Below are 27,777 nucleotides of genomic sequence, written 5' to 3'. Positions count from 1 at the left end.
CCTTAGCACAGGGTCTTCTTTTCCCTGAGAACACCCCCAGATGAGTTGGGGGCCGTCCATCATCACTCCCACAGTCTTTGCTTCCCTCTGGACCAGTGTGGTCAGGCAGCTGCATTTTCTGTCCTGAGTCTGTGTCACAGCAGGCCAAGGGCTCATCCAGGGCCAGGCTCTCATCTGGGTCATCTCCCCAAGCCTGGCACCTCCTGAAGGACTGGTACCTCCTGAAGGGCTTGCCTCCACATGGCATCAGCCCAGGGCTGCTGAGGTCAGTCGCCCCAGTTTTGACGTGTGACAATAGCAAGTTTCTTCACTGCTCTGAGCCTCGGTTTCCTTTTCTGTAAAACAGAAATTGTTCAGTCACTCAGTTGTGTCCGACTCTTTGTGACCCCAGGGACTGCAGCATGCCAGGCTTCCCTGTCCTTCACCATCTCCCAAAGTTTGCTCAAACTCATGTCCATTGAGTCGGCGATACCATCCAACCATTTCATCCTCTGTTGTCCCCTTCTCCTCCTGCCCTCAATGTCTCCCTGCATCAGGGTTTTTTCTAATGAGTTGGTTCATTGCATCAGGTGGCCAAAGTATTGGAGCTTCAGCTTCAGCATCAGTCCTTCCAGTGAATATTCAGGAGTTACCGGGTGCCAAAGCCAAAAGTGCGATTTTAAGGATTAATGTCATTTATTCATTCTTCCATTCATTCAGTACATGTTTATTAAGCACCTGCTCTGGGTCAGGGTCTGGGGAATACAGCATCAAGTCAGGCACGGACCCTACCATTGGAGGGTTTCTGTTCTCGTGGGGGGACACAGATGAGAACAAGTTAGGGCAAGGTGGCACGTGATGCTGAGTGCTTTAGCAGCATCAGGGGCTTGGGGGATGGTGGAGGGGGGTTCCCGGAGCAGAGGCCAGAGGGCGAGCCATGTGGAAGAGGGTTCCAGCAGGGGGCGCAGCACAAAGGCCCAAGATGGTACCACACTGTTCCCGGGGCAGCAGGGAGGCCGGCGTGGCCAGAGGGAGGAAGCAGAGCAGGACGCGAGGATGTGGCTTCACCTCGAGAACAGAAGCCTTGGAGGGTCCTGAGCAGAGGCTTGCCGGGACCAAACCCAGGTTCAAAAGGTCCCCACTGGGCACCTTTGGGGAAGGGCCCGGGGGAGTAAAGGGTGGCAGCTGGGAACCCAGCAGGGACGCTGCCGCCACATCCAGTCCAGGAAGGTGGTGGAGGCTGGAGGGGTCAGATGCTGGGCATCTCGGGGGTGGAGCTGGCAGCATTTCCTGAGGGGTGGGACGTCTGTTTGAGAGGAAGACAGGGCCAGGACGACACCACGGGCAGTGGTCTGAGCAGCGGTGGGGAGGGAGGCCCCAGGAGGCTCCGTGGCGGCCTCTCTGGTACCGCTCGCTTGAGCAGATGGTCATCCTGCAGTACCGCTCACAGGCTGTGCTCTGCAGGGTCTCAGCACCAGAGGGGAAAGGGGGCCCTGTGGTCTCAGCTTCAATGGCCCCAGTCTGCGGTGATGCGGTAGACGGGCTAGTGATGGTGTTTGGGGTGTGAGGACGCTTCCTGAGTCTGCACGGCTACCCGCCATGCAGGGAACAGCCAGGGATTGATGATGGGCGGCTGCCTCTCTGAGCCTCGGTCCTTCACCAGGCGCCCAGCTGGGCCCTTCACATGACTCCTCCACCCACAGCCTGGCAGCCCCCTCCAGTGGGTACTGTTAACACCCCCTTTCCACAGACGAGGAGTCTGAGGCTAAGAGAGAGCCATGTCCCACGGCTGGGAAATGGCCAAGCTCAGCCCAGGTGAGGCCCGGCACCCTGCCCGCTGGGGCTGCCCCTGAGCTCTCCATCTCTCCCCCAGGTCCCGGGCAACTTCCACGTGTCCACACACAGTGCCACAGCCCAGCCGCAGAACCCGGACATGACCCACGTCATCCACAAGCTCTCCTTTGGGGATACGCTGCAGGTGAGCGGGCCACAGCTGGTGTGGGTGCAGGAGGGCATCACCGCCTCTTCCGTCCTGCTCGGGCACTGAGAGAGGCCCTCCAGAGGGATCACGCCCTTCAGGCCTCTGCTCCACCAAATGCCCCCCACCTTCCTTCTGAGCGTGGCTGCCCTGTCCCCCACACTGCTCTCAGAGCCTCAGCTTGAGACTGGGGCCTGGGGAGGGGACCGACTTTCACGAGCAAGTCCTCAGTGCGGGCGCTCTCTCTGCGCCAGGCTGGCCTCGGGAGGGAGCAGGGGGCACCGCATCTGACAGCGGGAGCCGGGCCCGGAGGAGCCACTTGTCCGGGTCCCCCCAGCGGGTGTCGGCCTCGAGTCCGGGGCCCTGTCCGCCGTGGTGTCGGTGCCCATGTCCATTCAGGAGGTGTGAAGGAAGTGTCCTGAGAGTCCTTGTGATTTTGATGGGAAGGGCCACATCCGGCCGGCCCAGCCTGACAGTTTCCTCCCCGGGATGGCGGACGCTGACTGCCTGGTCTCTGTTGGCCACAGGCAGCTCTGCTGCCGGCTCTCCTCTGCCCCCGGCACCGCAGTGCTGACGGGGAGGGCTGCTCTGCCCTGCGGGGCAAGGGGGCATCGAGGCTCAGAACTGGACGTAACTGCTCCAGCCGCAGTGCTGATCTAGCTACCCTGGCTCCTTCCCCCAAGTCTGGCTTGATGGGAATCCCGTTTTGTGGGTGAGGTCGCTGCATTGGTCCCCTCCAGGCACGGTGATGTGTGCACGGGGCCCAGGTCAGCACACGAGCGCATGCACACACACCATTCATGCCCATGTGCACACACGTCTGCTCACATGAGCAGACATACTCATCAGACACACACTGAAAGGTGTGCCCTGACATACATGTGCTCGTACGTACACCCTGAGCGCACACACTGAACACACACCACATAGGCACACACTTGGGTCTTACACAACACACACACTGGGGTGTACAAGCGTTCTTGTAGGCAACCCCCAAACCAGAGCAGTCATCCCTGGACACACACATATACTCACCATTCAGAGGTACACACACACACATACACACACCACCCAGAGATATACACACACCACCCAGCGATACACACACCCCCTACCAGAGATACACACACACATATACACCACCCAGAGACACACACACCCACACCCCTGGACTGGAACGTCTTACACACGGATCCACAAGTACACGCATGCCCCCACTGCCTGCCTCACACGTTCGTGCACACATGCTGAGGCTTACTGAATCTTGTGTGTGCTGAGCACCTTCCTTCATAAGCATGGTCCTCTTTTACCTTCTCAGCAGCCCCAGAGACACTAGATGTTGTCCCAGAGAGGGCACAGCCTGGTGCAGAGCGCAGCTCTCCCCGGGGGCCACACCGCGGGCCGCCTCCCATGCACTGTCTCACTTCTTCCCCTCCACGTTGCTCCTGCTTCTGTCTTGACACCTTTGCCCCACCATGTGATTGAGCACTGCCTTCTCAGGCTCTTTGGAAGCCCCAGAGGTTTTCCTCTTGGAGGTGAGGCTTTGGAACAGTGCGGGCGAGGTCTCTCTGGGCCAGACTCGCTGTCCACACACTCTGCAAAGCACAGCCTGTCCTAGGACTGTGGACCCTGCCTGAAGGTGAATTCACACAGGCTTCACACCCACAGCCTCCCATCTTTCTGTTCAAGGGACTGCTCTGCGATGGTTCCCCCGCCTGCCTTTCAGGGTTCAGATCCTGGCTTCACCACTTACAAGTTGTGTGACCATGGACAAATTATTTATTCTTGCTAACCCTCAGTGATCTCATCTGTAAAATGGGAACAGTAATGGTACCTTCCTCATAGAATTGTAGTGAAGATAAAATAAATTCATGCAGGTGAAGCTCTTGAACAGCTGCCTGGCTCAGAGTGAAATGAGCAGTGGCCTCATTCTGCACCAGGCCCTGCAGGGTGAGATGCCGCCAGCGCGCAGGGACTCCCACAGCCGTGGGGGAGATAGACGTGGGGTGCTCACCATCCAGCGGGACAGGAGCTGACCAACTGCAGGCAGGCAGAGGGCCCGGGTCCCTCCATCTGTGGGCGCTAGGCAGCATCCCAGCTGCCTGTGCGACCCACCAGGTCAGCAGACCCTTGGCACGGCAGGGGAGCTGGGCACTGTGAGCCCTGGTGTGCACAGGGAGACTGAGATCGGAGTCATGGCCCAGGGTCACGCAGCTCCCTGGAGGCGCCCCCAGAGTCCAAACCCCATCTTGGCAACAGACCACACTCCCTCGTGGGCGCTGTTGACCCCTCAGCCTGCACCGCAGCCTGCACTTTCTCACTGGGGACCAGTGTTCAGATGAAGCCCGGTTGAACCATCACAAAAACCCCCTCAAGGATGCCGGGTGGCATTTATTTTTCCTGAAGAGGAAACAGGGTCAGAGAGGTTCAGTAACCTGCCCAGGGGTGCACAGCTTGAAAACTAGGTGTGTCTGGCCCCAGGCCTTCCTTGACTGTGCCTCAGAGAGTTATGGATTCATCAGACCCCCTCAAAATCTCTGCTCTGCTCCAAGCTTTGCCTGAGGCCCTGGGGTAACAGCAGTGGATTCTTGCCCTCAAGTGAAGAAGAGACTAAGTGTAAATAAATGCAATTACAAGAGAGAAGAGGGGCATAGGATTCTGGGCAGTGATATGGAGATGAGGGCAGGGTACTCCCCAGCTTGGAAAGTCGGGGTGGGCTTCCCTGAGGAGGTGACATCCAAGGTGACATCTAAGCCAAGGATGAAGGGTGAGAAGGACTTGGCCAAGCTCAGGACAGGGAAGTCTCATGGGCAGGGGCATCTTGCACCCTGCTCTATGGCACGTCCAGTCAGTCATTTTCATATAAAAGACCTTCAAGATCACTTTCAGAGCACCCGCTCTATGGCACGTCCAATCAGTCATTTTCATATAAAAGACCCTCAAGATCACTTTCAGAAAAAAAAAAAAAAAAAAAGTGGACCAGCAAGAAGTATCCATGACATCAGAACGGTGTTCTGTGCATGAGATGCCAGAGGCTCATCAGAGTCAGCGCAGAGGGCTCAAAGTGTCACCTGGCGTGGGGAGCGGGGAGCTGGGTTTCAGGTAGAGAGAAACCCACATTAGATTTAGGAAGGTGGGGTCTGACGCTGGCAGGGGGCTGTCATAGGAAGAGCACCCACCTGCCTTGTGGAAGGTGAGGCGAGGCTGCAGGTGGGGAGATGAGGAAAGGGCTGCAGCCAAGCCCAGGGGACAGGAGGAGAGAGAAGAGGGACGGGGGACAGGAGGAGAGAGGGGAGGGACGAGGAGGGGCAGGGCTGGTCTTGCATTGCCGTCTGCTGCTGCAGGACACAAGGGCAGTAATAGCCTTCTACTTGCTTCTTATGATGGAAATAGGATTTTTTTTTTTTTAATGTAAAATACTTAGCTGAGGATTTATCTACCTATTCATCATCCATCATCCATTCAACAAATATTTATTGAGCCCCTACTATGTGCTGGGTGTTCCACACATTGGTGAGGATGAGCCTGGTCCCTGCCTGTATGGAGTGTTGAATAGTCTAGAGAGGAGGACAGAAATTAATCAAATAATCATACAAACAAATGTCAGGTACGACCCCGACATGCGATGATGTGAGGGAACATTCTAGCACTCTGGCCTCCACAGCCACTGTCCTGGGGTTAGAAACCATGTCATTAGCTGGTCTCCGGGCACAAGGGACAAGCCTTCCCGTGGCCTTGTTGAGAGTGTGCAGCTCTGTTAAGTGCTTGATGGACGTCAGTGGCCTGAGGCTGGGATCAAGGGGCGGGTCACCCACTGTCCCTGAGTGGCCCTTACTGTAGGAGCCTGTCCCCTCCGCCCTCTATGACCTCTTCCCTTCTCAGCCCTCATCCCATTCCTCTCTAGGGCCAAGCGAGCTCTGGTTCTCAGTCTCCAGGCCTACGTGTCTGCATGCGCTGCCTGCCTAGTAACTTCCCACTTTCCTACAAATCCTGCTGTCACTCCCCCCAGGAAGCCCTCCAGGAGGCCTACCCCGCCCACCCCGGTTAAGCATGCCCAGGAGGACAGAGTCCATGTACTGGGCACGCTTTGCCCTGCTTTCAGTTTTCCTGGAGGCTGACCTGGTTTCCCACTGGCCTCAGAGGAGAGTAGGAGGTGGCCTTCAGCCCCTGCCTGGGGGGACACAGCCAGGCCGGCCACCAGGAGGAGGCGTGTCTTCACAGCTCATGTGTGTTTCCCACCGCAGACAGGGTGGGCGCCTGCAGCCCTGGGCCCTCTCTGAAGGGGAGGTGGGGTCTCAGGAGGAGTGTGCTGACACCCACCTCTGCCCGTGCCTGAGTTTCCCATCTGCCTCCATGCTTGAGCCCTGGCTTGAGGTCAGACAGACCTGAGCTGGACTCAGCCCCCTCTCAGCCGCAGGACACTGGACAGGGTTCAGTGCTTCTCCAAACCTTGGTTTGCTCCTGTAATGAGCCTGTGGTCCATCCTTAAAGGCATTAAATGAGACGACCCTCAGGACCCAGGCCTGAGTGTCTCGCAGCGAGGGCTCGGAAGCAAGCTTGTGCCTCCTCTGTGCCTTGTGCCCCAGGACTTTCCGAGACAGACCGTGCTGGGTGCTCCTTTTACACGCAGGCAAGGTCTCTAGACCAGCTGGCACCTGGCCTCTCCCCGTCCCCAGGCCCGAGCCTAGAGGTGCGGCATCCTCACTGTGCTTCTCCGCAGGTCCACAATGTCCACGGCGCTTTCAACGCTCTCGGGGGAGCAGACAGACTCACCTCCAACCGTACGTACTGCGCTCTCGCCCCGGGAACAGCTTTCTGCCCAAGCTCCCCAGGGCAGCGGGGAAGGAAGGGGGACGGGAGGGAGCGTTGACCAAGCCCTCGGTGCGAGCCACGCCGCTCAGGCTTCATTCCCCCGGTTGGCCTGTGAGGACGCGGAATTACCCCATCTGACTGAGAAGGGAGGAGGGTGACTTGTCGGGGCTGACGGGGGAGGGCAGGGGAGGACCTGGCAGCCGAGACACACTGTCAGCGCTCTGTGAATACCTGGCCGCCATTGTTATTGTTGCCATTTCATAAGTTATTGTTGTCCCATAATTGTTGTCGGTTGAGATGATCGCCCGAGATCCCCCAGGGAGTGCTGACACAGCCAGAGTTCGTCCTGGCTCCAGGCGGCACCGTGGGAACGCGGCTTTGGGGCGCTCAGCCTGGCCTCCTGGGCAGCCGCCCACCCCACCCCTCCTCCCGCTCCAGCCTCTCCCGGAGCCCCCTCCCTCCCAGGTTCCCCGGCACCTTGGCACAGATTAAAGAGTGTGCCACGTCTTTGCACACCAACAGACGAGCACACACACACACACCTACACACGTGTGTGCACACCCATGGGGCCTTGCCCAGAACGGGCCTGGGAGGCCTATCTGCTTATGTGGGTCTACCCACTGGGTCCTGCGAGACAGATTACCGGGACTGTTCTCATCTCCTCCCCTGAGTGCAGCTTTTCACCCGTATGTCTTTAATTATTTCTTGAGGTACATTTATAGGCAGACCTCGGAGATACTGTGAGTTTGGTTCCCAGTTAACCCAGTGAACTGAAGATCGCAATAGAGCAGGTCACATGAATTTTTTGGTTTACCAGTGCATAGAAAAGTTACATTTAAAAAAAAAAAAGAAAAGTTACATTTACAGTACACTGCAGTCTGTTAAGTGTGCAGTGGCATCATGTCTTCAAAAATAATGTAAATACCTTAGTTTAAAAATATTGCCAACAAGTGTATCACCTGATAACACAGGGTTGCCACAAACCTTCAGATGTGTTAAAAAAAAAAAAAAAAAGCACTATCTTTGAAGCACAATAAAGCGGAGCAATAAAATGAGGTGTGCCTGTACTCGCTGCCAAACCAAGCATGGAACTGGGATAATCCAAGCAAAAGAGAACTTCCCTCCATGACCCGCCCCAACAAATCAGGCTTCTCATTTCTCCGTGTCACTGGGCCTCCTTGTCCATGAGCAGAAGTCATTTTTCCCCAGCATAGAGCACAGTTTACTTTCTGATGTTTGGGCCTGGCATTGTAACCACAGTTAGTTTGCAGGTTTCCCACTGGTCATGGACACGGCCATCTAGCAGCTCCACCACGGTCTATCTTGGTGGACCGTCTTTTCATGGAAAACGTCTATTGTTTCTACCACAGTAATGCCTCTGATATTTACGGGATTTGCTTTACGTCGGGATATTGCTTCCCGACTGGGTCCATGCCCACTCGTGCCACCTCCAGCAGCGTGTCAGTATATACCTGTACTTTCTGGTTTTCATGCAGATGTCTGGTTATAATGGAGGGCGATGATTCTTCATATGGTGGGGTCGTCATTGTGGTTCTGCGTGGGGGCAGCCTGCAAGGGGCCTGTCCACCCCCACTTGCAGTTAGCCTGGACCCCTCAGCCACCCGATACTGGAGGAAGATCAGGCTAGGAAGGGTATGTGAGCCGTGGAGGGTGTGGGCAGGAAGCCTTTCCTCCTCCTGGGCTGCTGATGAAAGCAGGGGAGGAACCACTGGGGTCCGCCAGGCTCTCATTTCCTCATTTCCCAAGCCCGGTCCCCAGCCACCCACCACGTGTCACTCTGCTCCCACGTCCCCATGGGGGCTGCTTGTTATCGTTCGGGTCTCAGCTCGAATGCCACCGCCTCAGAGAGAGCCTCTCTGACCACCTGTGTACAGGAGCCACCACGCCTGGCAGCACACGGCTCTCTGTCCCGAGAACAGACCACTGTGTGGAAGATGCTGGAGAGGGACTCCGTTGATGATCTAGCAGTGATGATGATGGCATTGTGGTGGCTTTCTTTGAAAGTGTCTCTGTCTTTTAGAGTGGCTGATGTGAGTTTTAGTTTTAGAGGAACTGATGTGAGGTCTGGGATTTGCTTACAAATAAAATGGGGGAAGAGGATAGAGATGACGCAGAATTGGACATGTGCTGTTCATGGCTGAAGCTGGAAGACGGGCGGGTACCTGGAGGTTCCTCCTATGCTTCCTTGTGATTTATGGTTGGATTTTTACAAAGATGTTTAGGGGGAGGAGGGGGCCAACAGGGCACAGGGTGTGCCTGGATCAGGTTGGAGCTGGCAGTCCCGAGGAGGGTCCTCTGACCAGGAGCCCATGCAGGTGTGATCAGGTGCAGTGTCTCCAGTGGACATTTGGCAAATTATACCAAAGACATTAAAACTGGTCACTTCCATTGAGTCATCAGTTCTACTCAAAGGAGAGTAAGCTAAGGAAACGAGAGTATGCAAGGATTTAGGAAAATAATAGTCATTAGATCATTGTTTATAAGAGTGAAAATGAGCCACAACATTGGTGCCTGGCCCCAGGGGCCTGGTCGAGCACATCGTAGGTGGTCTTTCCTGGGAGATGCGTGCAGCCGTGACAGTGATGTGTCAGAACCTTATTGGTGTTCAGGCAGCATGAGGTCCTTGAGCTCCTTCTACGTGGCCGGTGCTGCTCGAGGGGATATGGCGATGGATAAAACCAAGGCGGTAGACCTTATGCTGTGTCCCAGACTTGTCACAATGTCAGTGGTGTTCATTTCCAGAAGAAGGTTCTGTATGATTTGATTTTATATTTACATTTGCTGCTGCTGCTGCTAAGTCACTTCAGTTGTGTCCGACTCTGTGCGACCCCATAGATGGCAGCCCACCAGGCTTCCCCGTCCCTGGGATTCTCCAGGCAAGAACACTGGAGTGGGTTGCCATTTCCTTCTCCAGTGCATGAAAGTGAAAAGTGAAAGTGAAGTCGCTCTGTCGTGTCCGACTCATATTTAAACATAAATATATGTATAAACAGAAGTCTGGCAGTTTGTACGTGAGAGTACGAATATGATTTTCTGGGCAGGCTGGCTTTGTGGGTGATTTTAATTTTTTTTCTTTACAATCATCTGTGTTTTGTACAGACTGAACAGCTGTAATTTTCATGGGGCATTTTTACTCTCATCCCTTCAGATGTTTTTCAGGGGCGATGGGGATTTGGAGCACGGTGTTTCAGGTGTGGTGCTGGGGCTCCTGGTTTAAAATGCAAAGCCTGTGCCCCACCCCAGCCTCAGCGCGCAGAACCTTCAGGGGTGAGGCCCAGGTGTCTGCCTTTTAAATTCCGGGCGGCTCTAGTGCTCCAGACAATCTCAGTGCCAGCAGGATTGAGCAGAGGGATGTTGGGGTCTTCCTAGGCTTAGCCTAAGACTACAGAGCTTTTCCCAGAGTTTTAGGGGAGTCAGGTATCAAGACAGTTCAAGAAGCACTGCCGTTTCCTTACTAAGATGTCATATTGGCAGGAAGAGGCTGTGAACACCATCCACATCCTCTACCCATTTACAGAAGATGAGCCCGAGGACTCTGGACTGACTTAGCCAGGAGACCAGGATTAGAGCCCACAAACCTAAATCTCTGTATTTGTTTCAGCTGCATGGGCCCTGACCGGAGATTCTAGAAGGCAGCAGTAGAGGGATCTTTGAGCTTCTCCTCACATCCCAGAAGGCCCAAGGGAATGTCATTTTTCCCGGATGGTATTTAGCGGCTTTGGGCCAGCATTCTCTCAGCCTAGTGTTTGATTCCGGTTACATCATGCTTATCAGAAGCTGATTCATCTCTTCTCCCATTCATGGGTCTGACCAGTCAGCTTTCCATCATTCATTCATTCAGTAGGCATTTGCCAGTGTCCACTTCGTACCAGGCCCTGCGCAGGATTCTAGGGACACTGAGATGAGGAAGGCTCAGTCCCTGCCCTCCACGGCCTTGCTCAACCAGCAGGGATGGCGTAAGAGTCTCCGTGGAACAGGACACAGGGCCAGATGGAGGAAGAACTCATCTCTCATTAATTGAAAATGGGGAAAGAAATGAATCAGTAATCTATAAATGTGGTTCTTCTGGTGGCTTTTTCTTTTTTAAAATCTTGAACCCATTTCGTTTCAAAAGTAACAAGTATTCAAACCAGACAAGAACGTGCACGGTGAAGTGTGATTTTTATCAAATCCTGCCTCCCCTGCCCCAAGGGTAAAACTGCTCGTAGTTTCTTAGGTATCTTCTCAGGAAATTCTTCTATGTATTCATGCATGTAGAGGAGTGAGTCCTCCTGTTCTTTTTGCTTAGCCATCCTCCCTTGGAGTCTTTTCACTTAACGGTAACCCCCCGGAGAGTGGCCTTTCCCAGCAACCCCCTCCTCAGCAGATGCCCTTTGGGGGACATTTGGACTGTTCTAGAATCTAGTCTCTGTGTCCAGTGCAGGAGTGCAGATCCTGACAGATGGAGCCTTGCAATCCCTGGTGCCCAAAGGGAGAACGAACGGGGGTTGTTTGGTGAAATCCTGCAGTCCCCTCTGACCCCTTCTCCTGCCCCCACCCCATCTCAGTACAGTTCCAAGCAGGTTTAGGATTGAAATGATGTGAAAAGACCTGCTGGCCGGGCATTGCCCTTCGCCCTGCCTCATGCTGCTCTTTCCCACAGCCCTCGCCTCCCACGACTACATCCTGAAGATCGTGCCCACGGTTTACGAAGACAAGAGCGGCAAGCAGCAGTACTCCTACCAGTACACCGTGGCCAACAAGGTAGCGCGGCAGCTGCGTGCACTTGCGCCCTCTGCTGGCCGAAAGCAGCGGTCCGGCGTGATTCCCTCTGATTCCTTTCAAGGGGCCTTTCCTGAAGGGGTCATTTGCCCTGGGTAAAGAAGGGAGGCAAGTCTCAGAGTCAAGGGGAGGAAATCTAACTGGGAGATAGGGTGTGATCTGGTTGAGAAAGGGTAGGCAGGTAGCCTTTCCCAAAGATCTAGGGTTTGCAAACATCACAGCCATGTATCTGAGTCTGGTCCTTCAGACATGGGACCCTGATTGGTTAGCACACAACAGATACTCTGGCTTGTGGGGCACAAGCTCTGTATCCAAAATCGTGAGGCTTTTGAATTACACTAGATGGCTGTTGGTTAACTGGTATGTCCCAGGACCCCAACACTCAATGTCGTGGGGAAGTGGGCGGGCCTTGGTGAGAAGCAAAGATTAGTCAGAGCCCTCAGAACAGGGTGACTGACAGTGGTTTCAAGCCAAGACAGCCTTAGCTTCCCCGGAGGTGACCCTACCATGGGACATGCATGCTTGAAGCCCATTGGTTGAAGTATCCCCAAAAGACCCCTTTACACTAGGTCCCTCCCTCTTTTTTTTTTTTTTCCTGTTCAAGGACCACCCAAACCCCTTAAAGTGATATATTGTTTGGTGCTAATAATAGTAATAGTAAGAGGGAAAGTGAAAGTATTAGTCACTCAGTCCTCTCAGACTCTTTGAGACCCCATGGACTATAACCCGCCAGGCTTCTCTGTCCATGGGATTCTCCAGGCAAGAATACTGGAGTGGGTAGCCATTCCCCTCTCCAGAGGATCTTCCTGACCCAGGGATTGAACCTGGATCTCCCACAGTGCACGTGGAGTTTTTGCTGTCTGAGCCACCAGGGAAGCCCCAGGAGTAAGAGTAGTAGCTGTCATTTATGGGGAATCACCATGGGCTGGACATCATGCTCAGCTCTCTACTCCACCGTTTTTTTTCAGTCATCACAACAGGTCTGATGTTGGGCCTCTTATTGCCCCCATTTTGCAGATTTGGCCACTGAGGCACTGAGAGGTGGTCCTGGAGCTATAAAGTGGATGAATGGGGATTAGAACCAGCTTCTCCAGCTCCAGAACCTGGTCTCTCGACCACATCACCTACTCAGTCTGAACGGGGGGCCCTCTGAGACTGCCAGGCTGGGAGCCTCTCTTTCCCAGGGGGCTTGGGGTCCCTCTGCTTGGCTCCACCTGCACTGATGTGCTGGGGTAACTCTCTGGGGCGGAGGCATCCTGTTTCTTGGCGGGCATCTCACTGGAACCCTCAAGTGCTGACAGCATCTAACAGATGGGGAAGGCGGATGCAATCTGAGCAGAAAGCGTGTGGGCTATGGAGCAAACTTCCGGCTCAAACCCAGCTCAGCCGCTCACTCGGGCTGTGACCTGGGACAAATCACACAACTACCCCGTGCCTCAGTTTACTCATGTGTAAAATGGGGATGGTCCCCACCTCAAAAGATCACTGTCACATGAGGCAGTGCTTTTAAAACCACTGAGCCCACAAAAAAGGCTTTGGCAAGTGGTACCTACCGCTGCTCTGTTTTATTATTTTCCTCTGTCCCTCAGCTCTGGGCCATGACCCAGACAGTCACCCTGCCCCATCAGCTCTCCCAGGAGAAAGCTGATCTTGTTTTGCCCAAGGCTTCTTCCCCTGAGGCTTTGGCAAGGGCCCAGCGGCCAGGACTGTGTGTTCAGCTCTCTGCAACCTCAGCCCCATTCTGCCCTGTGAGCGAGAGGGGCTGCACCCACGGGGACTGGTGGCAGTCCAACAGAGAGGGCCGGTTTCAAGGTTGTCCCTGAGAAGCTTGGCCCTTAGCGTTTGGGGTTGAGGCTTTAGTTTGGTTTCCAGTTGCTGTGGACGAACGAGTCCCCCCGAGGTTTTTAGCATCCTGAAGTGGATGCACTGTTAATTCAGCCCCTTGGTATCCTTGGAGTCCCAGCCAGGGGCTTCTCCAGGAGTCTGGTGGTGGGGCTTTGCCCTTTGGCTTTCCAGTTCATTGTGTTCCTTCTTTGAAGAAGCCCCTTCCCCACATCTCTCTCACACACACAGTGCTCAGGAGGCCATGTGTGACTTAGCCTGTCCCCTCCTCGCCAGGCCTTCCCACATCCCTGAGACACGGCCATTCACTGACGGGCCGCTCAGCGCGCCATGTTCCTCAGTCACGGCACTTGCAGCGCTGCAGTGTGGCAGGAGTTTGTACATCTGCCTCCTTCTCCAGACTGTGGGCGCCTCTGGGGAGGGGGCAAGGTGTTCTCACCTGAGGTCCCCAGCACCCAGCGCGGGGCCAGCACACAGGAGGGATGCTTGGTGAACAGCCACTGGATAAGCCAGTAGATTCTGCATGGCCCAGGAGCTGCAGGGGGAAATAGACCTTTACTCAGACTGAGCCCACGTTGCAGTGGTCCTTCAACAGCTCTGCTCTCAGGCGCCTCTATTTTGATTCTGGTGCTGCTTCCAAGGTCATGCCATCCATTTCTAAGCAGTCAAAGGGGTCCCAAATGCCCCCAGTGAGTGGTGGCCCTCCGGACGCTGATGGCAGAGCTTTGGAAGAAAGGGTGTGGGAGGAGGGGTCCACGAAGCCTGGCTTTGCGTGGAGGAGTAGGCTGCTGGGGACCCTGTGCAGTTACCGCCCTGAGACACGGTTGGAGTCTGAGTCTCGTACCCCACCCTTTTCTCTCCTTCCGCCACAGGAGTACGTCGCCTACAGCCACACGGGCCGCATCATCCCCGCCATCTGGTTCCGCTACGACCTGAGCCCCATCACGGTCAAGTACACGGAGAGACGGCAGCCTCTGTACCGGTTCATCACCACGGTGAGTGGGCAGGTGCCGCCTCCGAGAAGCAGGACTCAGACCGCAGGGCGGGGTGCTCAGCCTGTCCACACAAGAGTGTTTAGAAGTGTCCTCAGAGGTGCATCAATATCAATGGCATTTCATCAAGAAAATCTTTTCCAGAGGGGAATGCCACTCATTCATTTCCATCCCTTAAGCAATTCCATCTTTAGCTGTTCCTGTTCCTGATTTTCTCCATTGTTTTTCACTGTGGTGGGAATTATTCCTTAGCAGAGCTTATCCTTTCTGTGTAAGTTTTACAGTGAGGATTTCACTCATTCTTTTCAATGCTAGCTGCTGATAATGTCAGATTTTTTTTTCTTTCTTTCCTTCCGCCTATTCTCTTTTTTCTTTTTTGTCATTGTCTCCACTAAGTCCAGTTTTCTGTGGGGCAGTTTCAAGCTGATGTCAGCTTTCCTTGGTACTGACTATTTCTGTCAACTGTTCTATCCTGACTTCGCATTCAAAGTGTCCTTGGGGTCAGAACAGCAGGGTCACAGTGTCCTGCCCCGGCCAGGAGGCCTTGAGAAGTTTAGTAAGCCAGAGGTGGTGGAGGTGGATGAGATGGTGTGGTGTTCCCTCCTTCTTAGATTGGAAACTGCCTTTCTGCCTCTTTGTACTTTTAATAATGAGAGAATTTTAAAAGAAGAGAGTTAGCTGTCCAGTCTTGGCTCTTTAATTTCCTGCTCTGACGTGGTCTGTGTTAGGACCCTGTTATTGATCCAGAAGAGACAGGACCCCACAATATGCTGGCTTGAAGGATACATGGGCTTCAGGTATGGTTAGATCCAGGTACAGATGTCTGGAAAAGCCCTCTCATCGTCCTGCTCTCCTCAGTACTGGTTTCATTTTCAAATAGAATTTACCGGTAGAAAGTGCCTCTTTCTCAGTAATTCTACCCCAAGTACTGGATGGAATAGCATTTTCATTGGCCTGGCTCAGGTCCCATGCCATCCTTGTGGCCTGGAAAATGAATGGTGTGCTCCAGTGGGCCAGCCCCACCCAGACTGCAAGGACAAAGGCTGCGATGGAGTGGGGCTCCCCAGAGAAAAGTCAGAGGCCAGTCACTAGAAGAAGGAGGATGGGATGCGCGGAGGCCAAAGGCCGGATGGCCGCTACAGGCGCTCCGTCTCATCCTCTATGAGATAGGAATAACAGTCCCCACTCTTCCTGCCTCCCACGGCCTTGTGGGACTCAGAGCAGATCAGGAAAGGGCTGCTCTGCAGTTACAGAAAACCATGTGGATACAAAGGATGTTAAAAGTTTGGTGCTCATATGAGCCTCAAAATAGCCTTTTGCTGTTCTCTGACTCCATAAAAATTTGAAACTTCTCATTAGCCAAGGGTACTTAACATAAAGCTAAAATACCAGACACAGATTGGAAGAAGATATTTGCCCCACATTCAAGAAAGATGTGGGGCTTCCTGAGTAGCTCAGCTGGTAGAAAATCTGCCTGCGATCCAGGAGACCCCAGATCCATTCCTGGGTCAGGAAGTTCCCCTGGAGAAGGGATAGGCTATCCACTCCAGTATTCTTGGGCTTCTTTGGTGGCTCAGATGGTAAAAAATCTGCCTGCAATGGGGGAGACCTGGGTTCAGTCCTTGAGTTGGGAAGACCCCTGGAGGAGGGCATGGCAACCCACCCCAGTATTCTTGCCTGGAGAATTCCCATGGACAGAGGAGCCTGGTGGATTACAGTCCATGGGGTCACAAAGAGTTGGACACGACTGAGCAGCTAAGCACAGCCCAAGAAAGAGGTATGCTTCAGAATTTATATATCAAAAAGTTCCTAAAGGGAATTCCCTGGTGGTCCAATGGTTAGGACTCAGTACGCTCACAGCTGTGGGCCCAGGTTCAATCCCTGACTGGGGAACAAGGATCCTGCAAACCACATGGTGTGGCCAAAAGAGATAAAATTCCTACAAGTCAATAAGACAAAGTCAAGTGATCAAAAAGAAAATAGGTAAGGACTTGACTGCTGACAGAAGAGACCACACTGAAAATGGAAAGATGCCAAGGTTCACTAGAAACCAGAGGAATGAGATTCAAAACACCAAGACCCAATCGTATGCTATCAAACTGGTAGAAGGATGGGCCTGCCCCATAAGGACTGGGAGGACACGAAGCAGGAGGACCCACATATGTTCTCTGATGTGAATGGGCTCAGCCACTTGGATGGAGATGCACTAACCCTTTGGCTCCAAATTAGGGAATTTGAGCAGGTGATTCTACCCAAGGCCCCACAGGGTAGCAGCCCAAGTAGGTCGTGGCGCTGAGTCTTAGCCAGTACTCCTACTGCAGGCCCAGAATAGGACAGAAGCGAAGACGCAAGTCGGCACCCCTGTGTGGACGTGGTGTGCATCTCAGAGGCCCTGGGGTCTGCAGCCTCGACACTGGTGGAGAGATGACCGTGCCCACACCTCGCCATGGGGTCAGGAGGCTCTCCTGGCCTGCTTTCTGTTTGCTCCTGCATTCCTGACAGCTGAGGCTCTGAGTGTTGAAATTTCTTGCCAAGTGGCTGAGAAGTGAAGTGACTTCATTTATTTGCTAAATAATATTTGCTAGACTTTACCCTGTGCTGGGCAGCAGGAACAGTGAACTAGACACAGTCTCTGACCTTAGCTTGCTTCTTGGCAGGCCAGGGAGATGGCTGAGCCCGCAGAGCTGCAGTCCGGATCAGCCAGGACTCTGATGTGGACCAGGCACCCCAGTGACAAAGACTCTTCTCTGTTGGGAAAGTTCAGAGAAGGACACCTCAGGATGGGTCTTGCAGGGTGAGGAGGCGTTTTCTAGGCTGGTGAGCAAAGCCGAGAGAGTCTCAGCAAAGGGAGTAGTGTGTGCTGAGGCGTATAGCACAGCGTGTCTTGTGGAGGCCTTGTAGCTTCTTTTGATGGGGAAGGACTTCTGAGAGCTGGAGGTCCCCCAGACCCCCAAGGCACAGGCCTGACCTGCATCGCCTGGAGGCCTTCTTCTCTTCCCTTTGGCCACCAGTCGCTCATCCACCCCTGCCCTGCCCACCTCCACCTGAATGGGGACCATTCTGCAGGGTACCTCCTGACATCATTAGCCTGCTGAGTTTTCTGAGGGCCCCATGCTGCCATCTTGGTTGCCATGGCAACTGTGGGGGTCAGTCCAGTGCGAGCCCGCCGGCTGTCCCTGGCAGATGGCGTCATTGTGGAGCTTCAAAGACCCCTGTCACTGGGCGGCAGATGTGGGATGACGCTCACACGCAGACACACATGTACAGAGACCTCCAGGAGCCCTCGCTGGGCAGGGTGGGGCCAAGAGGGAAGTGGAGGCACCTGCTGTGACTTTTCTTTCTCTCTTTATAAAATCAGACACTTGTGTGCAAAGCCCCTGAACCCCCAAAGGGGGCCTCTGCAAATAGCGCCTCAGAGGGGCTGTTGAAGAGGGGACTTAAGCCAGGATGTCGTTATGTGGCGGCTGTGTGGAGGCAGCTGTGGGTGGGCTGGAATGAGGGGTGGGTGCAGTCCGGGGCGGCAGAGTGGGTGTGGAGCGGAGAGGCAGGTGGGACCTCCCCGAAGCATTCTAAGTAACAAAGCCCTGGCTTATTCAGGGCTGCCCCTCCAGGCTCTTATGGTCTACAAGACCTGTTCATTCTCAGCCTGAGCAGAGGAGGCATCCTCCTTCCGGAATTCTCCACCAGGCTGCCCAAGGGTCCTCTCTCTGGATACCCGGAGAACCTTGTTCAGACCGCTACCTTGTGTTGTTCCAGAAAATTCCACCACTGAGGGAATAAACAGATGGTGTTTAACAACATGCAAGCGATCCCCTTTAGAGTGCCCCCTCCCACATGCACACATTTGTTCCCTACCTCGCCACTTGCCAAAGGCCCTTTTTGGAGATGGCCTTCAAGTGGGCAGTGGTGACAGATTAGATGGCTTTGGAGGTGTCACATTGCTTTCCTTGTGTGTTTTATGCTACTTGGGGGGAGCAACCAGAAGTCACCAAGTATATACCAAACTGGGTCAGTATGGTCGTGAGTTTTTGTCCACCGGAAAGTAGCAGCTGTGATGACACGTCCCCGTTGGCCAGCAGGGATGGCTGAGTTAGGTAGCATCCTTGACCTCACGATGCTCCTTGCCAGTGAAATAATCCCCCAGTCTTTTGATTGCACTTCATAGCTGCCAGGCCTGAGTGTGAGGAGTTCCAGGTCTAATTCACCTCTTTGTTACCCACATCTAGCACGGGACTTGGCCTGGATATAGGTGCTCAGAAATATACAAGGGACAGCTGCTTAAAGGAGTGATCATAGAGCTGCACTTATAGCAGCTACTGGGTACCAGGTAATTTTACAGTCATCTCCTTTAATCCTACTAGGAGCCCTCCAAGATAGATGGTATCATTCCTGTTTTATTTGGAAATTAGCTGAGGCCCTGAGAGGTAAAGAAACTCTTCTAAGATCACACAGCCAGGATATGGCAAGGCCAGGACTTTGCCCTCCAAACATGCCTCTGCCATACCCTTCCCCACCAGCTTGGGAGCCTGCAGTTTCCAAAACAAAGACTCTCAAGGATGTCCCAGCTACAGAACCCCCAGAAGCCACGGAGCCCTTAATAAGACACCAGGATCATCTGATACAGTGACTTCTATCTTGGGACTCAAGAAGAAATATTGTAGCAGGAAACAAGCCAATATCATGAGCACGTGTGGGAAAGTCACAGTCACGCCTGTGTAGACGCAAGCAAGCAGGCAAGCTGTCCGTCTGAGGCTGGTCAGCTGCTGATGTGCAGGTCTTCCTGCCTTTATCCAATTACTTCTCACTCATCTGTTGGGCACCTGCAAGGATTTTTCCATTGACAAAAGGCAGCAGGTGCATGGGGTGGGGGGCACATGGGATGGTAAAAGAACAGAAGCTGAGAGGAGAGAAAACTGAGGAGGTTTTCCATCTGAGACTGTGTGCTGGGGAAGGCCAGCTTGGCGGCTGCACTGCTGCAGCAGCCGTCTCAGAGCCTCGCTTCTCTCCCGCTCGGGTGTTCCTTGGTGCGTCTCTCTCCCCCGGAGGGTGGGCTCCATCACCATTCCTCCAGAGTGGGGCTAGCACAGCGAGTTATGAGGCGGTGTGAAACAGCGAGCCAACACGGGGAGGGCACACGCCTTGGCCCACAAGAGAGTTTCCGTTACCTGAGGAGCAGAGCAGAACCCCAAATTAGCTAGGTTATTCAGGTCTGGAAATGGGTTAAAAAACAAAAACAAAACCTTCAGTTCGGGTCCTTCCGGGCATTTGAGCCAAGTTCGTTCTTCCAGAAGGTTGTGCACCAGGCCCTAATTGCTCCAGCTGGGTCTGGAACAGAAGCGCCTGGCACTTATTTTCTAGGGCAGGTTCTGACACAAGGAAGGAGTATTAGAATGGCATGGGCTACGTTGTATAAACCACACTTATTTTTACAGCCCCACAGCTTCTTCATGAACTTCCCTGACAGAGACTTCTTACCTCAGGATATCTGATATGTAAGACTTAACAGAGCTGAGAAAACAAAATAGAAAGAAACCATCCATTAAAAAAAAAAGAAAGCCATCTGTACGTGCAGATGAGGACTGAGGGGAGCCTTCAGGTCAGGGAGAAGCAGGTGGGAGAACTGAAGAAAAGCAGGCCCCCTGTAGCCTCCCAGACCTGGGTGTTCCTCCCGCTTGCCCACTGGGTATAGCTGTGTGACTGTGGGCAAGTCATTCCGTCTCGGAGCCTCTGTTTCCTCACTATGAAAAGGCACTCAGCCCGTTTGCCCCACCACTTGCCACGATGGGGTGGGAAAGCAGAGGAAAAGTGCAGTCTCGGCGCTGGCACATAGTAGGTGCTGAACAGAGGGGGCAGTGACGGGGAGGGTTTGGGGTTCTTGTGTTTTTGGCTTTAGCACATGACGTGTGGGATCTTAGTTCCCTGACCCGGGCTTGAATCCACACCCCCTGCTTTGGAAGCCCCGAGTCTTAACCACTGGACTGCCAGGGAAGTCTCCAGGGTGCTGGGTATTTTGCAGCTGCAGCCACTGTAAAAATGGCAAGGAAAGGGCTCCACTCTCTCCCCCCAGCCCCCTGGAATAAGGGGCGCAAGTGGGAGGTTCGGCAGGCATGACCCCATGGCTGGAGATCACCACACCCTCTCCTCCCCGCCTCTACTCCCACCTCTCCCAGCTCCAGTCATCAGCTTCCCTTCCGCGACAGCCCCCACCTCTCTCAGCCACAGCCTCGGTGTTCTCATCTGAGGCTCCAGCCTGACTGCCGCCGCCAGCATTTGATGGGACTCTGATTCATTATTTATTTCCTCAGACTGTGCCTTTTCCCCGAGCCCTGCAAGCTGGGCTGCCTGTAGGAGCAAAATGAACGAACGGTTCCCAGGCACTTCCAGTGGTACATCAGGCAGCTGGACAGAGCCTCCTAGTGGACCCCGTTCACAGATGAGAGAAACTGAGGCTCTGGGAGTCCACTGGCTTTCCCAGCCAGGGTTGCAGAGCTGGGAGCTGCCCCCAGGAATGCTGACTCCGGAGCCTGGTGGAACAACAGAGGGATTCAGGCCACCAGCCAGTGTGGTTGGAACGTGTCCTCTTCATATTATAAGGCATCAAGAGCCATGAATAAAATGTCAAGGGAACACACACGCTCCTTCTTCTTAAGGTAGACGAGCTGACTTCATTCTCCCCACAGTGGAAGGGCGGGCAGCTGGGGGAGCCACAGGGAGGAAGCGTCAGCCTGAGAACAGAGGGGCATTATGGATGGCTTCTGATGGAAGCAAAGGAGCGTGCATCTCCCAGACTCACTGGGGCCTCCGTACTGAACTGTCCTCGTCTCCATTTCTGGAGTGGGCCTGCTGACCGGAGCGGGCCTGCTGACCAGAGCGGGCTCGCGTGTGCCTGCTGGGGTGGCCACTCCCAGTTCAGCAGCCCCACTCTCCCCTTCCCTACCCCCACCCCCGAGGTTGTTCCCCTGCCTAAAGGTGGGAGATGCAGGAGGCCAAGGGAACAGGCAGTCAAGGGGGGGTGTGTGACACAGGCAAGCGCATAGCAGTCCTGACATGGGAAGGGATGGGGATCAGCCTTCCTGTTTGTAAAAATTAGGAAACTGAGGCTCAGGGAGCAGTAGGAGCGGCCTCCAACATCCTGAGTCTGTTCCCCCACCCACCAGCCCCTGGCCCACACCGGGAAGAGCAAGTTTTCTTTGCCCCCTGCCTGGGCCATGGAGTCCTCCTCCTCCTCTCCTTGGGACATTGATTTATTCATTCGTTCTCTCACTCCTCCTCTGCTCCTTCTCTCTCACTCCCTCCTTGATTCAGTGAACATGTCCTGAGCCTATGTAGCTCCAGCTCTTCTGCTGACTTCTCTCCCTGGGGCGTTCAGGACAGCGAGCTTTAAGCCGTAGAGTTGGGGTAGGGCGTGGGGAGTTAAGGGGCGCTCCTTGCCTGGCCCAGGCCTGGAAACAGGCTCTGTGGTCTGCGGTGCTTTGCCTCCAGGCGTGTTCTTTGTGACATATGCTTCTTGCAAACCTGTTTGCATCTGTAGAATGGACCTTCAGAGGGCTTGGGACCTGAGCAACTATAAAGAACCTGCCTGCAGTACCTGGGACATCCTCACCGCCCTGTCCTTCCATAAATTGCCTTGTCCTTTGCTTAAAGAGTCAGGTAGAGAATGGAAATTTAGCCCCAAAGACCTGCTCTGGGGAATAAGTGATATTTTATATGTTGTTCTTCTTAGACTGGGTCGCACAGTCGGACACGACTGACGTGACTTAGCAGCAGCAGCAGCAGGCTTAGAAAAATCTCAGATCTTAGCAACAAGGTCAGAGCCTTCCAGTCAATTGGAAGGTGAGATGAGGTCCCATTTACTGAGCACCTACTAAGTGCTAGGCATTCCAGAGGCATTGCCTACAATACAATCATTGGCAAAGTAGGAGTGCTTTGCCCATTTTGCAGATCAAAAAACTGGGGCCTGGGAAGGCGTTCTCGTGCCGAGTTAAAAGGTGACAGCCACGAGACAACTCGGCTTCCAAAGGCCAAGCTCTTCCCGCTGCCACAGCCAGGAAGGCTGCTGCGGGCTCCTCAGTCCTTATCTCCCCACCTTGGCCGTGTACCGTGAGGAGGCTCACGCCTCCCAGACTCCGCACTCAGAGGCCCGGCTCTCCCAGCTCTGCAGAGCAGCAGGCAGGGGAATGAGTGTCGTGGACATGATTCGCTTCGTTTTCCTTCGTGTTCATCTTGGGCCCTGTCCCCGCTCCTTGGTTAGGGAGATGCCAAGTCACCATGCTCCCTTCCATGAGGCCTTTATCTCAGGAGCTGGATCCGCCTGCTAACATGTGTGGTTGGTCATTCCCCTCAACCATCAGCCAGGTCTGGTGAAGCCGTCATCTTACCACCAGCAAGGGAGGGCCCAAGTTTGAAGGCAGACAAACCATCTGGTGCAGCCTCATGGCCACATTTGCATTTCAGACATAGAGACCTCCTGGGGATGAGGGTCACGGCCACGCCTGACCACCCTCTAGGACGAGTGCAGACGTGGCAGGCTCCTGGTGCTGGGGCTTTCTGTGGCCACCATCTGTTGAAGTCCAGGGAGCCCTTCAGCCTGGGAGCACCCCAAGACCCTCTCCTCATGACCCCTGCCTCACCTCACCCCCTGTGGATGTGCGGAGGTGGGGCGCTCCAGCAGACCAGAGGCAGAATGAGGAAAGCGGGGGGCGGTGGCCACGTCAGGCAGCGGCTAGATCCTCTCAGCCCCTGAGGACCGTCCCCCTGAAGACGCCAGAGGTCCCCCTCAGTTGACTGGTGGCCAGCGCCTGAGTGCACGCAGGGTAATGGGGCACAGGGCTGCAGCAGCAGTGGATGCCCACAGAGCCTGCCGCGCTCCCAGGCCTCAGTTTCCCCCAGCTCTGCGTTTGCTCCCGTGCCTCGGTGCACGTGTTGTCTCTGCTCTGGGCCAGCCCCGTGAAAGCAGCTCAGTCTGGGTGCCAGGTGTGTGTGAATCATCACACACACAGGCTCCAGAGTGTGCAGATGAATATAGATATGTGTGTGTGGTTATTTTTTATTTTTTTATTATTTGCTCCATCGCACTTAAGTCACATTTTCCTATCCTCTGATCCAAGCTCTAAAAGCTTTTTGTGGTATAAAATTGCCCATCATCTGATCCACTCTACCGAAATAACCCAGCTTCCCTGCCGTCATCTTCCTTGAAAAGGGGCCCTGCGTCATGCTCTGAGGCGGGCGGGGAGAGGCCTTGCCCGCTGAAAACACTTCATAATAATCCCCCCAGCACCCCCATCCTCCTCTCTCCCTGGGGGGCTGCTCCGGTTTCTGGGGCTGTTATTACTGGAATGCCAGCTGCTTACTTACAGCTCATCCATACAGACCCGCTCTGTCTGTCTGGGCCTCACAGGCCTCCGCTTAGCTCATCTGGTGGAAATATAATTTCAAAAATAAATGCTGGTGCGATGCACACTTGCCTCTTGCCTCCACTGTGTCTCCTGGCCTCGTCCACGTGACACCGAGGACCCAGGAAGGCGCTGCTGTCTCCCAGAATCCTCCAGTGCTCAGCGCCAGGGGCCTGCAGGGCAGCCCAGCATGGCTTCTCCTGAGCCCCGTGGTCATTTCCCTGCTTAAATGTGGCATGGGGGGAGAAGTGAGAGCTCAGGAGGCAGAGACTCGGCTCTGGCATACCGTTGCTATGTGACCTTGGACAAACTCTTTCCCTCTCTGGACCCAATGGGTACATGAGAGAAGAGGTGCCTCCCTCCAGGGCATACGGCGTGGTGGGTAACATTGGTTTTTATGAATGATTTAAGTATGTCTTTAGGGAAAAAGTACATTTAAAGTTTCCTTACAAATCTTTTAGGCACTTTGGTTTCTTTGATAGCCCCAGAAAGCACTCATAGGTAAGCCGGAACATTTTGAGGAGAATGTAGCATTATGTTGATGCGTCACAAGTAGGAGTCCTGTCAAATTCAAAGCAAAGTGAGTAATTCTGTGAGGTGGGCTGTTCATACCTGGGAAGCAGCCAAGGGCCATGTTTTGAACTCCAGTTTGGTTCAGATGGTAAAGAATCTGCCTGCCATGCAGGAGACCGGGGTTCAAGCCCTAGGTCGGGGAGATCCCCTGGAGGAGGGCATGGCAACCCACTCCAGTATTCTTGCCGGGAGAATCCCACGGACAGAGGAGCCTGGAGGACTACAGTCCGTGGGGTCACAAAAGGAGTTGTACACAACCGAGCGACTAATACTTGTGACTTTCACTTTTCAGCCACTAAATGCTGTGTCATTGGGCGAGTGACTGAGTGGCCCTGCGCCTCAGTCTCCGCGGCTGCACTGTGGTTGTAAGAGTAGTCCTTCCCTCTAGAGCTGGCTGGGGGTTCAGCGAGGTGGGCACATCAGCATTCCAGGCCTGGCACAGAAGTGTGTGTGAGTGCTGTCTGCTTTGCTGTAGTTCTTACCTTACTATGTAAATTGAGGAAGTACAGACATACAGGTGACATTCATAACCAGCCCCTTATGACAGCAGTTTTTTTTTTTTTTAATTATTTATTTGGCTGTTCTGGGTTTTAGTTGCTGCGTGTGGCATCTAGTTCCCTGACCAGGGATTGAACCCCCACATTGCAAGGAAGGCAGATTCTTAACCACTGGGCCACCAGGGAAGTCCAATAATTATTTTTATTATTGTTTTTACTTGAGCCCTGGATGTGTTCCACATCCCACTGGTTACCACGGGGTGGACATAACGGGTCAGAGCGTCAGTACTTGCTGAGCTCTTCATTTTGTGATTTAGGGAGGTCTGGCCATTGCTCCCTTCCCCACTGACCTCTGACCATTCCCCCCACTTTCAGATCTGTGCCATCATTGGTGGGACCTTCACTGTGGCCGGCATTCTGGACTCGTGTATCTTTACAGCCTCGGAGGCCTGGAAGAAGATCCAGCTGGGCAAGATGCATTGATGACCTGCCCGGCCCCACGGCCAAGGACCTGGGAGACCACCAGCCCTGCCCTGCACCCCGTCTCCTCCTGCCCTCTGTCTGGCCCAAAACCTGGCTGTGTCCCAAAGTGGGGGTGAGGGGAGGGAGGGGGTGGCTCCTGGGTTCGACGCTACCTCTTTTCCCCAAGTTTAATTTTAGATAAATTACACTGCCTGAAGTTGGGGCACCCGTTTCTTTCCCTGAGGAGCCCCAAGACCAGAGACAAGGCCAGGACAGCTTGGGGACACACTCCTGGGAGAGGTGCAGTCCCTTCCCTGTTGGGGGGAAGCCCAGACCCATGCCGATCAGCTCGCAGCCAGGCTTTGACAATCTCGCAGCCCTCATGATTTGGTCCCACTGGCCACTTGGGTTCTCTCCTGGGCAGGCAGCCTGCAGACCTGGGCTCCAGGTTCTGGACACGGCTGCCCAAGGGCACCTCCCACCTGGCTCCTTCAACAAAGTACGGTACTTCCCAGGCAGGGCCCTGAAATGTGGCGCTGTAGATGGAGCCCTTGCCTCTGCTCCATCCCTTCCTGCCTGACCTAGAGCCCAGGCCTCAAGGCCCTCTCTCCCATGCCTTTCCTTTCCTACCCAGAAGCAGAAGCCCAGTGGCAGGGCAGCAGCCTGCATAGACTCAAGTCTGCCCACTGGTCACTGGGCGCTTGGCGACTTCCCCTTCCTCTCTTCATCTCGTTCCTCTGCACCCCCTGCCAACGTGCCTCAGCCCCCATGCTGTGTGGCCCCAGCATGGCTTGGTGGAGGGGCAGGCTGTGACTGGGAAGTCATCCTTTGAGGACTAGACATGGTTTGTACATCGATGTCCAGATGGGAAGCATCATTTTCTGCGACCCTAAAGTAATCACGTCTTGGCCTTTCCCAGACGGCTGCCAGCCATCTCAAAGCCTTAGGTGGGAGAAGCCAAGTGGACCAGCCCGTCTCCCATCTTAGCACGTCCACCTTGGGCTCCCAAGGGTGCACAGTGCTTGGACCTCTCTGAACCCAGCTGTGGCCCGCCTGCCCCACCGAGCTCCCCATTAGCTGGCCACACAGCAACTCAGTCCTGGTTCCTGGGGTGGCTCCACTGTTTCCTCATTGGCTCCTGGGTGGGCCCCCACCCCACTGCTCCCCCTTCTGCTTCCCCTTTAGTCCTGGAAGGGAGGGGCCATGGTCCAGGCACGAATCCCACCCAGGGAATTTTAGGTATGCCCCTCTGTCCCAGTGAGAGAGCTGCCCACTGTTTTCCATTTATATCAAGATTGTTTGCATACTTTTGTAATTAAGGGGAGTGTCCAGTAGAAGGCATTTTTAAATTATCTCTATGGATGGTTCAAGTCTCTGCCTTTTGTGATTTTTGGCTCTAGATTCCAATTAGAGAAGCTTCCCTTTGCATTTGAGTTGATGGAAGTAAGTGTAAACTGTATTTGGTTATTTCTGGTATCTGTGGCCACTCAGATGGATTTTTTTTTTTTTGCATTCACTTCCCCCATTACAAAAGGAGTCCCTTGGGTGTGTGAATATGTGTGCCTGTGCAGAGTGGGCAGGGCAGGGTGGGGAAGTGTGTGGCATGCACGTGAATTGAAATCCCACGTTGATGCATTAAAAAAAAAAAATCCTTGAGGACATAGGGGATGTCAGTTTCCTATGGAAGAGACACCTCTGACTCATAAGGAAAATCTCAAGGGAAAAAAAATGTTTTAGTTCTTTCCCCACTCATTGGGTTCAAATAGATTAAAAGGCTGATTTTCAGAAACATTGCTGTGTGTTACTTTTGACTTGCTTATGGTTGGGTAGCCCGGAGCCTGGGATCGTAGTCAGAATGGAATTTCATTCTAGAGGAGAGAAGCTGGGAAATATGGGGAATATCTGTGAGCATGATCAGAAAGTCAGGAACCCTTGGATTCAATCTTCCTTTATTGAATCCCTACAGAATGTTCCGCAATCGGCTACTTTCTTTCCTCTTCTTTTTTTGAAAAATTTATTTTATTGAGGTATTTGAGCTTGATTTACTACGCTGTGTTAACCTGATCTACTTACTTTCCAGTTGCATAGCCTCAGTTCAGGTCCTTAACCTCAAGGCACTGTTGCAGAAATTAAATCTATAGTTTGTGCAAATAAATTATACTGGATCAGAACGAGCTCATGTATGCAGGGAGTGGTACATGGTAAATTTTCAAAAACAGTACTTGTTCCACGTAGGTATTCCCAGATCAAGTAAGGGAGACCCCTCACCAGCTGTAAAAAAGGGACTTGCATGGGCATTTGCCCTTCCGCTGCCCAGTGCTTCAAAGCCTTCTCTGCACGGACATGGATGAACATATCAGAGATGAGTGTGAGAGCACACCAGTCTGCAAGAGACTCTTCACTGACCCTCTCTATTCTCTCTTTAACACTCTGTGTGACATTTGAGTTATTGTGACACTCAAAGCTA

The 27,777-nt window shown here is 53.8% G+C and overlaps 1 protein-coding gene across 4 annotated transcripts in view; it reads left to right on the top strand.

The window, feature by feature from the left end:
* The window catches only part of ERGIC1 (endoplasmic reticulum-golgi intermediate compartment 1), a 113,175-nt gene extending 86,076 nt beyond the window's left edge, over positions 1-27,099 (top strand). For all 4 annotated transcript variants that reach the window (XM_086362190.1, XM_086362193.1, XM_086362194.1 and 1 more), the window contains 5 exons: positions 1,853-1,957; positions 6,678-6,738; positions 11,434-11,534; positions 14,267-14,389; positions 25,224-27,099. In XM_086362190.1, the coding sequence (XP_086218316.1) occupies positions 1,853-1,957; positions 6,678-6,738; positions 11,434-11,534; positions 14,267-14,389; positions 25,224-25,331 (498 nt within the window). In that variant the 3' untranslated portion in view covers positions 25,332-27,099. The remainder of the gene's footprint in view (positions 1-1,852; positions 1,958-6,677; positions 6,739-11,433; positions 11,535-14,266; positions 14,390-25,223) is intronic.
* The last annotated feature ends 678 nt before the right edge of the window (positions 27,100-27,777 follow it).

The sequence above is a fragment of the Bos grunniens genome, chromosome 20, assembly GCF_055505025.1.
Source record: "Bos grunniens cultivar Pamir isolate PY7600 chromosome 20, Bosgru_T2T1.0, whole genome shotgun sequence".
NCBI classification, from domain to species: domain Eukaryota; kingdom Metazoa; phylum Chordata; class Mammalia; order Artiodactyla; family Bovidae; genus Bos; species Bos grunniens.
The sequence above is the reverse complement of the archived record's forward strand: the minus strand, read 5'-3'. Positions and strand labels throughout refer to the sequence as shown.